At 45.8% G+C, this 15,704-nt stretch overlaps 1 protein-coding gene across 3 annotated transcripts in view; it reads left to right on the forward strand.

Annotated features, from left to right (window-relative positions):
* pfkfb2 (6-phosphofructo-2-kinase/fructose-2,6-biphosphatase 2) overlaps nucleotides 1-7,073 on the forward strand; it is a 64,007-nt gene extending 56,934 nt beyond the window's left edge. For 2 of the 3 annotated variants that reach the window (XM_033042983.1, XM_033042984.1), the window contains one exon: nucleotides 1,807-2,495. In XM_033042983.1, the coding sequence (XP_032898874.1) occupies nucleotides 1,807-1,866 (60 nt within the window). In that variant the 3' untranslated portion in view covers nucleotides 1,867-2,495. Of the gene's footprint in view, nucleotides 1-1,806 lie in introns of all 3 variants that reach the window. The other variant, XR_004415628.1, reaches the window with a different exon arrangement.
* The last annotated feature ends 8,631 nt before the right edge of the window (nucleotides 7,074-15,704 follow it).

Here is a 15,704-nt window from a genome sequence, read left to right on the forward strand (position 1 = left end):
ACAGTTTAGTAGTTCCACACAGGACATTAGCTCCACAAATGGCTCTGTCCAATTGCTGTTTCAGTAAAGTGACCAAGATGACCAACTGTTAATGAAATGGAAACTTTGCTGGACTTGTTTTTTTATTAATAGTTATTCAAAATTTGCTTTGAATTAGGATTAGTGCTAATGGGTCTTTGATTATTGGTGTAGACTTGATGGACCAATTTGGCCTGTTTCCCTGCCATATGGCAAAGGTTCTATAGGATAAACAAGGTTTTGTTGCTTGCCTGTGATCACCAACTGACTAGCTTTCCATCTTCCATCGGTTGCAAAGTATAAAAGAGATAACATTTGAAGACTGTTTGATGGCTCTGGGCCTGTACTTGGTCGAGTTGACAAGGATGAAGGGGTACCTCATTGAAACTTACTGAATAATGAAAAGCCTGATTGGAGGGGATGTGGAGAGGATGTTTCCAGTAATGGGAGAGTTTAGGACCAGAGGTCATAGCCTCAAAATAAAAGGACGTACCTTTTGAAAGGAGATGGGTAGGAATGTCTTTATCCGGAGGGTGGTGAATCTGTGGAATTCATTGCCACAGACGGCTGTGGAGGCCAAGTCAGTGGGAGTTTTTAATGCAAAGATTGATAGGTTCTTGAGGTTCATTAGCAAATTTGCAGATGACACAAAGCTGGGTGGCAGTGTGAACTGTGAGGAGGATTCTATGAGAATGCAGAGTGACTTGGACAGGTTGGGGGAGTGGGCAGATGCATGGCAGATGAAGTTTAATGCGGATAAATGTGAGGTTATCCACTTTGGTAGCAAAAACAGGAAGGCAGATTACTATCTAAATGGCATCAAGTTGGGAAAAAGGGGAAGTACAACGGGATCTGGGGGTCCTTGTACATCAGTCTATGAAAGTAAGCATTCAGGTACAGCAGGCAGTGAAGAAAGCGAATGGCATGTTGGCCTTGATAACAAGAGGAATCGAATATAGGAGCAAAGAGGTCCTTCTGCTGTTGTACAGAGCCCTTGTGAGACCATACCTGGAGTATTGTGTACAGGTTTGGTGCCCTGATTTGAGGAAGGACATTCTTGCTATTGAGGGAGTGCAGCGTAGGTTTACAATGTTAATTCCCGGGATGGCGGAACTGTCATATGCTGAGAGAATGGAGCAGCTGGGCTTGTACACTGGAGTTTAGAAGGATGAGAGGTGATCTCATTGAAACATATAAGATTGTTAAGGGTTTGGACACGCTAGAGGCAGGAAACATGTTCCCGATGTTGGGGTAGTCCAGAACCAGGGGCCACAGTTTAAGAATAAGGAGTAAGCCATTTAGAACTGAGACGAGGAAACACTTTTTCTCACAGAGAGTGGTGAGTCTGTGGAATTCTCTGCCTCGGAGGCAGTTTCTCTGGATGCTTTCAAGAGAGAGCTAGACAGGGCTCTTAAAAATAGTGGAGTCTGGGATATGGGGAGAAGGCAGGAATGGGGTACTGATTGGGGATGATCAGCCATGATCACATTGAATGGCGGTGCTGGCTCGAAGGGCCGAATGGCCCACTCCTGCACCTATTGCCTATTGTCTATTAATTAGTACGGGTGTCAAAGGTTACACACAGGGAGAAGACAGGAGAATGGGGTTAGGAGGTAGAGATAGACTAGTCATGATTGAATGGCAGAGTAGACTGGAAGGGCCGAATGGCCCAATTCTCCTTCTATGATGTATGAACATAACAGTTTTTATAGCAGTATCAGGGTTTTAGTAGCTGAATTGTTCCAAACATACTGTACCATCTATTGACTCTCTCTCTTTCTCCCACAGAATGTTTCACTCAGTCGTACACGAGAGGAAGCGTTGAGCACTGTCCCTCATCATAAGTAACCGGAATCTACTCAACAAACGTCTGCTGTTACATCGTGTCATTTTGGGTCCAGCTAAGCTGCCAAATAATGTTGCAAGGGACACGATCCCCACCCACTCATATCATCCGAGAATTTTGGTTCAGGGCAACGTATTTTGTATCTCGTGGTGGGAAGGAAAGTAATTTGAAGGTTGTTCCTGTGATTGAGTTCAATCAGATGTTGTCTACACCTTGCCTGCCTGAAAGAGCAGGGTAGTCATTTTCCCCTTGTGAGCCAGCAATCCAGTTGATGCTGCCCTTTGTACAGATGAAACATGGAAAGCCATTGCCCTCAAGGGGCACAAAGTGCTGGAGTAGTTCGACGAGTCAGGCAGTATCTCCATGTGACCTCATCCATCCTTTTCCTCCAGAGATGCTGTCTGACCCGCTGAGTTACTCCAGCACTTTGTGTCTTTCTTTGGTATAAACCAGCATCTGCAGTTCTTTGTTTCCACATCTTCCCTGATGAGTTGCCCCTTAATTTATAAACAGAGCTTGAATTTGTTTGTCTTATTTATCAAGAAACACATCCATAACTGATCACTAAAATAATTGTTATTTTATAGGCAGAGGATGCGGTGTTAATATATTTTGTAATACCGATCATTGATTTTGACAGTGGGCAAAGGTGTACTTGTGTGTACTTGTGTGTGGACTGGAATAAGCTGGCCATGTGTGGCTGAGTTACTAAGGGAGTGGGTGAGGGGAAACCTTGAGTAAGCAAGTCGTGCTGCGTGACTTTACACGCGCAGGCGTTATTTATTGCCCGTGTCACATGGTTGTAGTTTTATTACAAAAGTCAAATACGCTTTCCCCTTGCTTTAAAAAAAATATATATATATGATATTTTTCAAACAAAACTAGAATAAAACTCTCCTGAACTAACACTAAAATGAGAACAAAAAAAAGAACTGAAAAAATCCTTCAGCAATAATTTGTTTCATCTTGATTTGGTAAAGTGTTTTTTGCATTATTTTTCACTGTTAGAATTTAATGTATTGTTAACCCTTATTATATTTGAAGCTTTTAAGTTGTATGGGAAACCATAAGTTAGTTTGTTGCAGCAGAGAATGATTTTGTGTTTATATATATATCAGGTATTTTTGTATGTCCTTTTAAATCTCTCCAAGGACTATGATGACCTCTGTTCTCATAGTTTTGTTACAGCCCCGCCAAATGTAGCCCCACAGATAAATGATACAGCTCTCCATTGAATGGATGAGTAGTCAAGACAATGTTCAAACATGGGACACACTTGAACTATAATTTTGAACAATTTACTGGAGCTTTTAGTTTAGTTTCAAAAATGTTGCTTTCTCCTCTCTCAAAGTAACTGGCAGTGGAGGTGAGTTCACTGGATGTTTTCAAGAGAGAGTTAGATTTAACTCTTAGGGCTAACGGAATCTAAGGATATGGGGAGAAAGCAGGAACGGGGAACTGATTTAGGATGATTAGCCGTGATCATACTGAATGGCGTTGTTGGCTCCAAGGGCCGAATAGCCTACTCCTGCACCTATTGTCTATGTGCATTTGCAAGGCAATTTGTTTTAAATGTGTAGAGAATGGTGGGTGTCTGGAACATACTGCCTGGAGAGGTGGTGGAAGTCAATGTGATACCCGCGGTGTGAACAGGCAGGGAATGCAGGGATACAGATCATGTGCAGAACGATGGGATGAGTTAGAATGGCACCATGGTCAAACATAGTCAAGTTGGGCCGAAGGGCCTGTTCCTGCGCTGTGCTGTTGTGTGTTCTAATTGGCCTTAATCTTGTTTTGCTATTGTTGCTTTCTATTTTACAATGACAATCATGTTCAATGGTCTTTCTGCAGAAGTCACAGTGCGGGTGGTGCGTTGTCTGTTCCATTCCATTGTGTTTGGGTTTGTCCGTGGTGATGATGGTTTCCGTCTGTCAATGCCATGGATGCCAGCGCGGTCACGGGTAAACCATGCGGCAGCTTGTTCTCAACTTGCTTCCCGTGCATTAAGGGAAAGTTGAAAAGCTGAAAATGCTGAATTAGAAACCAATGATTGCTCATCACTAGATTACTGCTGCCAACTCTCAATGCAAACTGGAAGATAGATTCAATACTGATTCTTCTTCATTTACTTCCCAGACTTGGGTGGAACATTTAAATTCTGAAATTAAGTGGGATTACTTTCCGAATGTACTTGTGCCAAGGGTGAAGCTTTAAATGACCAGCAGCCAGTGCTGGCTTTAGCAGTCCTGCATCTCTTAGCTCAGCAGCAGTGCAGAGGAGCACTCCCTCCGTGGGTCAGTCCGAGAGTTACGCTCTTCTTGCACCCTGATTGGGTTGATCTTGCTCCGTGGATGGGAATTGTGGGATGATGTTGGGTCCGGTGTGTGAGGGAGTGAGTACCTGCAGTATGCGGTGTCTGTTGCCAGGAGGCGCATGCAAGCTCAATACCTTGGACTTTGTCAGTGACTACCTCCTGCACAATTACTGTATTAATCTCGATCAGGTAACACATTGATTGGTATTTTGCTGCTCTAGAACTAGTGTACGGGTAAGGGGCAGCATGGTGGCGCAGCGGTAGAGTTGCTGCCTACAGCGGCAGAGACCTGGGTTCCATTCTGATTATGGGTGCTACTTGTATGGAGTTTGCATGTTCTCCCTGTGACCGTGTGGGTTTTCTCCAGGTGCTCTGGTTTCCTCTCACATCCCAAAGACATGCAGGTTTGTAGGTTAACTGTAAAATTGTCCCTAGTATCTAGGGTAGAACGACTGTATAGGTGATCGATGGTTGGCGTGGACTCGGACAAGGGGCATATTTCCACGCTGTATCTCTGAAATAAACTAAGCTTGAGTTGATTTGTACACCTAACACTGCAGTGTGTTTCTAGTAAGTTTGAATTTGGATTGAATTGAATATTTTATTGTCACAGGTGACAAGTCACAGTGAAAGTCTTTGCTTGCCTACTCAAGGTATGTAAATAGTCGCCCATGAAGGGCACTTACAAATTTGCATTGTTCACAAATATTAACTTTCCTTCTAGGCACTTTACAAACCTTCCTGACAACTGCTGATAGTGATGTTACCAACTTGGTTGTGCTGCTTTTAAAGTTTGTGGCTCTTTTTCTCTTTGGTACGATTGTTGAAATGAACAATATATTGCCGTTCTGTGAGGGAATAAAAACTAAAATGACTTAATTCATGGCAATCAGGGATTAGTTTAGTGCAATCTTCTTTGTTGCACCCAAAACTAAATGAAATGGGAAAGCAGTTCATCATGGTCAAACTGGCTTCAGGCTTTGGCTGACACTCTGATGGCATTGTGGTTAGGTGAACAGGCTAGCAGCCAGAGTTCCTGGACTCTCTTAGAGACATAAGTTCAAATCCCAGCAAGGGGCTGGTATGAAATCTGAAATCTTGTAAGCATCAGAGTCTCAGTAAGACACAATGCTGGAGGAACTTAGCTGGCCAGCCAATGGGAATGAATGGACAGGTGATGTTGCAGGTTTTGTGGAGGGACTGGTCAGATTTCTTCAGACTGAAACTCTGTCTGCCCATTCCTTCCACAGATGCTTCCTGACCTGCTGAGTTCCTCCAGCACTTTGTGCTTTGCTCAAGATTCCAGCGTCTGCAGTTCCTTGTGTCTAACATGATGAGAGGTTTATTTATTCATGCAAAGGAGGGGGTATCTTTTGGGATTCTCTACCCTGAAGCTCTGTGGGGACTTGATCACTGAGTTTCATGTGGTCAACAGGTTTCTTCTCTTCTTGAGAATGAAACATAAATAAACCAAAGGAATAGTTAGATCTCAAGCCGGGTGTTGAGTAGCCAGGTTGTTGTCTCTGTTGGCGTCAATGTCTGCCGGGCCCTGACACAGCTCCATGTGGTGGGTGGGTAGAGCGGGCACCAAGAGGTGACATGCTTGGCTGTCTGTTGTTCTGCTCCGCATTCACAGGCTGAAACGCCCAACAGGTTTCTGGATGTGAAGGAAATAAAGGGATTTGGCAGTGGACAGAGACTGTAGCTGAGGTAGAGGATCAAGCAAGCTCAATGAATGCAGAGCTCTCCAAAGGACCAGAGTCCATTCCCGTTCCCCATTTTCATGTTCTCAGATTAAAAACGGTCTCAATAAAAGTAACCATGAAGTAAGCATCTACAGAAACCTGTTTGGTTCACTAATACCTTTAGACAATGAGCGCACGGTGCCGCAGCGGGTAGAGCTGCTGCCTCACAGCGCCAGGGACCCGGGTTCCATCCTGACTACGGGTGCTTGCCTGTACGGAGTTTGTACGTCCTCCCTGTGACCTGCATGGATTTTCTTCTTCAGTTTCCCCCCACACGACAAAGACGCACAGGCTTGTAGGTAAATTGGCTTGGTGTAAAATGTAAGATCATCCCTCGCAAAGGGTAGTGTAATGTGCGGGGATCGCTGGTTGGCACGGACTTGATGGGCCGAAGGACCTGTTTCTCGTTGTATCTCTAAACTAAACTATCTAGTGTGTAGGATAGTGCTAGTGTACGGGGTGATCGCTGGTAGATGTGGACTCGGTGGGTCGAAGGACCGGTTTCCATGCTGTATGTGTAAAATCTAACATCCCTTTTCAAGTCTACAATAAAGTTACCGTCCCTTTCCTGGCAGGGCCAGTTTTATTAACTTATTGTACCTTACCAAACTAACCTGGGAAAACTGAAATCCTGCTGGTTGTGAATTTCTTGTCATCCAGTGTGTATGTGTGCGGCAATCTCAGCTGCCTCGACCTGAGGGAAGGCAATGTCCAAACGCACAACGTACTGACTTGAAAAGTCGTGTACAAATTACTGCACAATTTGTAAATATAATATTGTGACAAATATAAATGTAACAGTGAAATATATCTAGTTTCTAATGGTTGAAGGATTTTGTGTTGAATAATCCAGTCTGGTAAAGTGAATTAATTTCTAAGGGAAATGTTCAAATGAAGAAGAAATGTTAGTTTTGCACAAACATGTGGAAAAATTATTTATGTACAAAATCCCTTTATTTTAATGTAATGATTTGGTGAAGAATTTAACTTAATATTTTTCTGGAAGAATACGAATCTGTGGGCTGTTGGTGATTGACAGATATGATTGTTCTTTATAGTCTGTGATTTGCTTGATTTTTATGTGTCTAAATCACAAAGGGAATATGTTAATCACCTGAAAATAAATAAATTATCTTCTGTGTGGAAGTAACTAGACTCTGGCTTTTTTGCTTACACCACATCCATCTCTAGTGTGTCTCTGCTTCTAGCAGGTTGCTCCTCAGCCTCTGACAATCCAGACAAGGTCATCCAAATCTGTCCCACCGCCCCTAATAGCTAATACCTACTAACCCACCAACCTACTGGGGAAGGTACACAAAAAAGCTGGAGAAACTCAGCAGGTGCAGCAGCATCTATGGAGCGAAGGAAAAAGGCAACGTTTCGGGCCGAAACCCTTCTTCAGACCCTTCTTAACCTACTGGGGAACATCTGCGCCCTCTCCAAAGCCTCCAAATCCTCCCTACAATGGGGCAACCACACAATACTCCTAATGTCAATGCCATAATGCCAAATGACATCATCCCTCAACCTCTAGACTTTGGCCATGGGGTCTCCATCTGCCATTGGCTTTCTGTGTTCTAGACGGGCAGATCTCAGTCAGTTAGAATTGATCAGAACATTTTCTCATCGCTCACCCTCGGCACTGCTCCTCAGGATCTCAAGTTCAAGTTACATTTATTGTCACCAATTGGCGCAGTGAGATTTGAGTTGCCCTACAGCCTTAGGAATAAAAAGAACACAATATCTAATAAGGCCACATCCAAGAAACTTCAATTAGATATACTTCACGACATTTATCTTGAAAGTTATTGAAGAAATCTATTCCTCGTGTGCTACCCGTAAGAGTGCCCAAAGTGAATAACTCTTCGTGGCAATAAAATAACCCTCATGACTTACTAATGTTTTAATTGTGGCCGTCAGTCGGGGATCATTATTTTGTTGAATCCTCTTTTACTCTTTGGTATTTTAAATACGTTCATTTTAAGATTACAAAAACATATTAATAAAAATAAAAGGATTTGTTCTACAAAATTTGGATTCATTCAAAAGGCCTAGAAGGCTGCGTGCGGTCTTAAGGCCGCAGGTTCCCCACCCCCGCACTACACGATAGAGTTTAACATGAACACCCCCACACAGCGGAATCAACGTTTCCCACTGTGAGGGGAGCAAATAAAGTTCAGTCATCTTCCTCTTGTTCACCCGTGGTCGGGGCGTTTTGAACCCTCCGCAGTCACCGCTGTTCCGGCCCTCTCTCCAGCATGATCGGAGCTCCAGCGTCGGAACGGAAGATTCTTGTTCCACTCCTGATATACACATGACTCTGTGTTCAAGTAGGGAATCATGGTCAGCATGGGAAAATTGGGCCGAAGGGCCTGTTTCCGTGCTGTGCTTGTTTCAAGTCACAGTGAAATTCTTTGCTTGTTTACCTTGCCAAGGTATGTTAATTGTCACCCATAAGGGGCGCTTACAGTTACAAATCCCTCCCCACTGTGCCAGGTACCCCTTTGTACAGCAATTCGTTCTTCCCCCGCGCAATGAAGGCATGGAATAATCTCCACCCTACTATAGTTACCCAACCAGATGCAACTACATTTAAATTAGCTCTTTCTTCCCAATAACCCTTTCTGGCTTAAGCCCTCCCTCCACCACCTCCAGTTTAAATTCCATTTGGAATATTTTGGAGGACCAAGAAACCAAGAAAAACAACACCCCTACCCCGCGTCGGCCCCTCCTTTATTCCTTTCCCCAGCAGCGGCATCCTCATTCCCACGTGGTCCGTCCTCATCCGCCGGTCAGCGCCGTCATCGACCGCCGCACCGACCTCTATACGATCACCGTTAGGTCCTCACTGGACGGCTCTGTGATGCCGACCTGGGCCCCAGCCACGGGCTCCACAGACAACGGGGGCCAGCCACAGGCTCCTTGTTCTTTTGTAACGTTGCCACTGCCAAATCGTGGCAAGACGTGTGAACAGTCTAGGTGAGGTCTGCGGCATGTTTTTACCGGGTTGGATGCGAAACAAAGCAATTCACTGCACTTGGTACTTGTGGCAACAGAGTATCATTGTTCTTTAAATGTACGGGAATATTCGGTGATTCAGGCAACAGCATTGGAAGCTGATGTCTCCGGTTATTGCTAAACCATAGTCCTCTGGAATTCAGTTATCCAGATCTGATCTGCCCAACCCTCGTAAGCGATACCAATGTGGCAATGCCCCAAGCTGTCTTCGTCATGAAGGGTACTGTGTTACACTTTCCTGTTCACCATGGAATGTCTGACACAATATAACCAGAAGGGAGCCAAGCCAATAAAGTTGTGACATGATCATGAAAGTTGGCAACACCCAAACCTCAAACAGCAGGAGTCATGAAGGGAAGAGACAAAGATGTTGCATTGTTTTAAAAGTCCCAGTGATCTGGCCAATGTTTTAAATCTTCAGCAATGAAAGTTTCCAAAGGTGATGGAGAGGCGAGCTGCTGAGAGTTCTCTTATACCTGCATTAAGGAGGCAATTAAACACACCTGAGCAATTACAAACACCTGTGAAGCTATGTGTCCCAAACATTATGGTGCCCTGAAATTGTGGGGTGGGGACTATGTATAAACACAGCTGTAATTTTTACATGGTGAAACCAAAATGTATAAAAATGACCTTTAATAAAATCTGACAATGTGCATGTTAAATACATGTGATTTTTTTCTATTACAAATCTCACATTGTGTATACAGAGGCAAATAAATAAATGATGGGTCTTTGTCCCAAACATTATGGTGGGCACTGTGAATTACAATGTACAGTCTTAAATTGTATTTGTCTCATGGTGATTTATACCATTATTCTTCAGCTTATCAACTTACATTCGCTAGTGTGGTCAGCAAGTCTTTATGTTTTGTAATTTAAGGCCCAAGCCAAAATAGCTTTGTTCAGACAACAGAATTACACAGAATTGAAGCAGGAAGTAGAGGGAATGGTCTGTGACGCAGGCAATGGGAGGATTGTGGTTAATCTATCAGCTCAACAATAACATTTTCAAATTCAAGCAAGTCATGGAGTTATACAGCACGGAAACAGGCCCTTCAGCCCTCCATGTCCATGCTGGCCATGATGTATCCCATGACACATCTCCAGATTCAGCGACAGTTCCTTCCCAGCTGTTATCGGCCAACTGAATGGTCATCCCTCTAGCTAGAGAGAGGACCTGACCTCCCATCTACCTGTCTGAAGAAGGGTCTCGACCCGAAACGTCCCCCTTCCTTCTCTCCAGAGATGCCGCCTGTCCCGCTGAGTTACTCCAGCTTTTTGTGGCTATCTCCCAACTACCCTTTGAACTATCTTTAATTGGACTTAATCTTGCACTAAACGTGCAAGGCCAGCAGCATCATCAAGGACCAGTCTCACCCCGGTCACTCCCTCTTCTCCCCTTGGGCAAGAGGTACAGAAGTGTGAAAACGCACACCTCCAGATTCAGGGACAGTTTCTTCCCGGCTGTTATCAGGCAACTGAACCGTCCTCTCACCAACTAGAGAGCGGTCCCGATCACCCATCTTCCTTATTGGAGACCTTTGAAGTATCTTTAATCGGACTTTATGCTGCACCAAACATTGTATCTTTTATCCTGCATCTGCACACATGGACGGCTTGATGATATTTGTGTATAGTCTTTTTTGCTGACTAAATAGCATGCAACAAAATGCTTTTCAATGTACCTCGGTACACATGACAATAAACTAAGCTAAATATCCCAATCTAAGCTATCTAGTCCAATTTGCCCGCGTTTGGCCCAAATCCTTCTAGACCTTTGCTATCCATGTACCTGTCCAAGTGTCACAGGGTCATAGGTGATAGGAGCAGAATTAGGCCATTCAGCCCATCAAGTCTACTCTAGCATTCAATCATGGCTGATCTATCACTCCCTCCTAACCCCATTCTCCTGCCTTCTCCCCATATGCCCGATACCCGTACTAAACAAGTATCTATCGATGCCTTAAAAATATCCATTGACTTGGCCTCCACAGCCGTCTGTGGCAAATAATCCCACAGATTCACCACCCTATGACTGATGAAATTTCTCCTCATCTCCTTTCTAAGGGAACATCCTTTAATTCAGAGGCTGTGACCTCTAGTCCTAGACTCTCCCACTAGTGGAAACATCCTCCCCACATCCACTCTATCCAGGCCTTTCACCATTCTGTCACCATTTCAATGAGGTCCCTCCTCAACCTTCTAAACTCCAGCGAGTACAGGTCCAGTGCCGACAAACGCTCATCATAGGTCAACCTACTCATTCCTGGGGTCATTCTTGTAAATCTCCTCTGGACCCTCTCCAGAGCCAGCACATCCTTCCACAGATATGGAAAATACTTTAAATGTTATAGTACCTGCCTCACGTACCTTCTCTGGCAGCTTGATCCATATAACCACCACCCTCTGAGTGAAAGTTGCCCCTCAGGTTCCTATTAAGCCTTTCTCCTCTAGCCTTAAACCTATGTCCTCTGGTCCATAATTCCCTGACCGTGGGTAAAATCTTTACCTTAAAAATACCCAATGACTTGGTCTCTACCTTATCTGGCAATGACGACCACAGATTCACCACCCTCTGGCTAAAGACATTCCTCAGGTGTTTGGAGCAGGGTATTGTGGAGGATGGGGCTGTGGGTAGGGGGTGGTACAGGTGGGAGTGGTGCAGGTGTGTTAGGAGTCGGGGCTGCGGGTGAGGTCCAGGTGTCGGGGTTACAGGTGGGGTGGGGGGTGGGGCAGGTGCTTGGGGAGGTGTTCGGACTAGGTGGGTCCAGGTGTTGAAGGGTCGGGGTTGTGGGAGAGTTCTGCAGGTGGACGGCAGGTGCAGGTGTGTAAGAAGGAACTGCAGATGCACGTTTACACCTAAGATAGACACAAAGTGCTGAAGAACTCAGCGGGACAGGCATCATCTCTGGAGAGAAGAATGGGTGATGTTTTGGGCCAAGATCCTTCTTCAGGAGCAGGTGTGTCAGCTGTCCATGGCAGTGTTCGGATGGGGTTGGCCCAGGTGCCAGGGCCGGAGGTGAGGGTGGTGCAGGTGTGTCGGCTGTCGGGATGATGCTGGGACTGGGCGCGGTTCAGGTGTCTGAGGGAGGGACCTAGGTGTCGGGGCCACAGGTGTGGGGACAGTGCAGGTGCGGGGGAGGGGCGTTGCAGGTGCGGGGGGTGGTGCAGGTGTGGGGACAGTGCAGGTGCGGGGGAGGGGCGTTGCAGGTGCGGGGGGTGGTGCAGGTGTGGGGACAGTGCAGGTGCGGTGGGGGTTGGCGCAGGTGTTAGGTGCAGGGGGCGGTGCTGTGACGGGGCGAGTCCGGGGCGGGGCGGGGACGGGCCGGTACCGGGATAAGGTGCGGGGCCGCGGTTGCGGCGCATTTGCTGTTGCGGAGCCGCCTCGGGATGTGTTGGCTGGAGTGGCGGGCGGTGGTCGTGGTGATACTGACGGCAGCGACACGGGCGGCAGGTAGGGAGGGAGGGGAGGGGGGCAGAGAGGGGCAGAGAGACGGGGAGGGTCCCGCGGGAAGGTCCGGGCAGAGCGATGGGATGGGATTTGTGTGGGGGGTTGGGTTTGGGGGGGGGGTTGGGTTTGTGTGGGGGGGTTGGGTTTGGGGGGGGGGAGGAGAGAAAACGAGGGGGTGAATTGAACTGAACAGTACATTTTTAAAATGTTGAAACAAGGAGCAGTAGATGCTGGACTTTTCCAGGCACAGAGTGCTGGAGTAACACAGTGGGTCGGGCAGCATCTGTGGAGAACATCGCTGGGTAAAGTTGCGGGTCTGGACGCTTCAGACGAAGTTGAAGAAGGGTCTGGACTGAACCGTTCCTTCTCTCCACAGATGCTGCCTGTCCCGCGGAGTTACTCCAGCACTTTGTGTCTATCTTTAGCAACGTTACAAAATTCTGAGATTTAAAAAATCAAGTCTTTAATTTATCCCATCAGATAAAGCATAAAAAGAAGTTTAATTTGACATCTAATTCACTTTCACATCTTCAGTATTAAAAAAGTTACGGCCATTTTCATACTCGGAAATTGGCATCTTGTTCCCTATTGCTTTTTCCTTGACAACACAAACGCTGTGATCGAGAACATTTAAAAGCCGATAACTTTCTTAAATTTAAGAGAACTGAAAGAAATTTTCAGTTATTGTAGATTGAAGCATTCTGAAACCAATATGAAACAATCTTACTTGGATGACTTGAAATTAAAGCATATAATTAGTTAGTTACCTAATTGTAGCTAATTACAAAATGCAATTACTAGATCTAAACATCTATCCATTTCTTAAGAATAGATTAACATTTTTAAATAGCCTAAGTGTCCAAATAACATTCACACAAGAATTCAGAATATAACATAATTTTAAAATCTCAATGTCATGGGTTTATAGGCCAAATGGAAGGGATTTAATGTTTAATACCTGTAAATTAATGGCCATTTAAATCAGCTTGCGAGTGGGATTTTCTGGAACAGGACCATTTAGAACATTCAGGATGCGGTGAATTTATACCCCCATATCTGCAGCAAATACACTGCCGGTTCTTCGGGGGGGGGGAATCACCGTTACGCAACTTAAAATGTGAATTAAATACATCTTAAGAAACACTTTTATACATAAAAATAAACTACTTTCTTTTACCTGGTCCTCCATAAAATCTGTCCCCGTTGTCGGCATTGACGGCTTCAGAAGTTGATTTTAAAATCATTCCAGCTATTAACTTGTCGGGTGAATTAAAAAAAAAAACACACAGACCCGTAGGAACGATTCTTTAGCAAAATCTTGCACTCCAACAAATATAATTCAGGACCAGGTCGGAAAACCCTGCCCCCCCCCCCCTTTGGTTCAAAGGTTCAAAGGTTCAAAGGTTGATTTATTGTCACATACACCTAAATGTAGTGAAATTCCTTTTGCCAATGCAGCACATAAAAAAGAATACAAACATAACAATAATAAATAGCTTTAACATAAAAACATCCCCCCACAATGGTTCCCATTATGGGGGATGGCACAATGTCCAGTCCCATCCCCAATGTCCACCCATAGTCGGGCCTATTGAGGCCTCCACAGTTGCCTCTACGGAGGCCCGATGTTCCAGGCCGTCCTCGCCGGGTGATAATGTTCTGGCGTCGGGAGAGTCCTCTCAGCGGCATGGGAACCCTGGAACGGCCGCCTCCCTACTCGAGACCGTGGCTTCCGGAGCCGACAAGGCCGCGCCGAATGGAGCTCAACTGGCCATCTCGTCGCGAGATCCCAGGCTCCCGGTGTAAAGTTTCAGCGCCGCCGCCCGCAGCTCCGCGATGTTTTAAACGCCGGTCCCAGCTCGCCGGTTCCAGCGCGGCGACTCAGGCAAGGCACCGCCCGCCCCGCAATGGTGCTCCAGCGCTGCACTGCCGTCCCCTCAGGAAACGCCGCTCCAGGCCCGCTGGTAGGCCGCGAGGACGGGTCGAACACCAAAGTAAATCAACATGTTATGTTTAGTCTGTAAGTTTAGTCAAAACTAAAATAGAAAAAATAAGCAGGAACGGGGTACTGATTCTGGATGATCAGCCTTGATCGTGTTGAATGGTGGTGCTGGCTTGAAGGGCCGAATGGCCTACTCCTGCACTTATTTTCTATGTTTCTATATCCACAATAAAGGAGGCTTTTTCCACGCTCTATCTCTAAACTAAATGGTTTGCGTGGTCATATCTAGGAAGATGACTTTTAACGTAGGTTTGTGGCAAACCTTGATTAAATATAATATAGTTTAACATTTGGAGACTATAATATTTTGCCTCATTGGAGACTCGGACTATGATCAGACTTTATTGGACTTGCACTAAATATTATTCCATTTATCCTGTATCTGTACACTGAATGGTAATCGTGTGTTGCCTTTCTGCTGACTGGTTGGCACGCAACAAAAAGCTTTTCACTGTACCTCGCTACATGTGACAATAAACTAAACTAAACTTGTATGTTGTGTAGGAAGGAACTGCAGGTGCGGGTTTAAACATGTATTACTGTGATTTAATATTACTTCCTTGGAACCACTCTTCTATTTCCACTGTTAAAGTCTTGAATTTGTGTTCTGGAACTGGGGCAACAGTGCAGTGAAAACTCCTTGGGGTTTGGCAACAGCTCTGCCCAAGACCTCCCCCCCAATCCCCAGCCAACACCTTTACTTCCTCAGGGGCTAACTGAGGAAATTCAGCATCACCTCCCTCCCCTTCTTACACCTTGCCCGTCCACCTGTGAGTGTGAGAGGTCACTGGGTCACCCACTCCGGGCCGGGAGTGGCCCACTCTGCCCCTTCTCCCGGGCGCTCCAGAACCAAAGACCAAGGAGGTGCCAAGTGAAGGTGGTCTTTGTTGATCCGGTCGGGATTGTCGGGTTGACCGGGTGGGGGGGCACCTACTCATCCCCCTGTGGATGGGGGAGGGGGGGTTGCTCTCAACCGGGGCGGGGGGAGGTCTATATTAGGGGTGACTCAACTGAGGGGAAGAGGGGTCTCCACCATGGGAAAGGAGGTGTCAACCTCAAATAAGCTCTGAACTACTGTGTGTGTTGTTTACAGTGCACTATGTTTCTATATTGTGTTGTGCGTCTGCTAGTAAGAATATCTTCGTTCTATCTGGGACACATGACAATAAAACACTCTGGAGTCTTGAACTGAGGGGGGAGAGGGGGTCTCGACTGTGGGTTGAACTGAAAACTAACTTTCTTCTCTTTTTAAAAGCGGGTGTATGTGGAAATCTCCCATCTTTGGAAAACGGGTCACCGAGGGATGA

The sequence above is a fragment of the Amblyraja radiata genome, chromosome 24, assembly GCF_010909765.2.
Source record: "Amblyraja radiata isolate CabotCenter1 chromosome 24, sAmbRad1.1.pri, whole genome shotgun sequence".
Taxonomy (NCBI): domain Eukaryota; kingdom Metazoa; phylum Chordata; class Chondrichthyes; order Rajiformes; family Rajidae; genus Amblyraja; species Amblyraja radiata.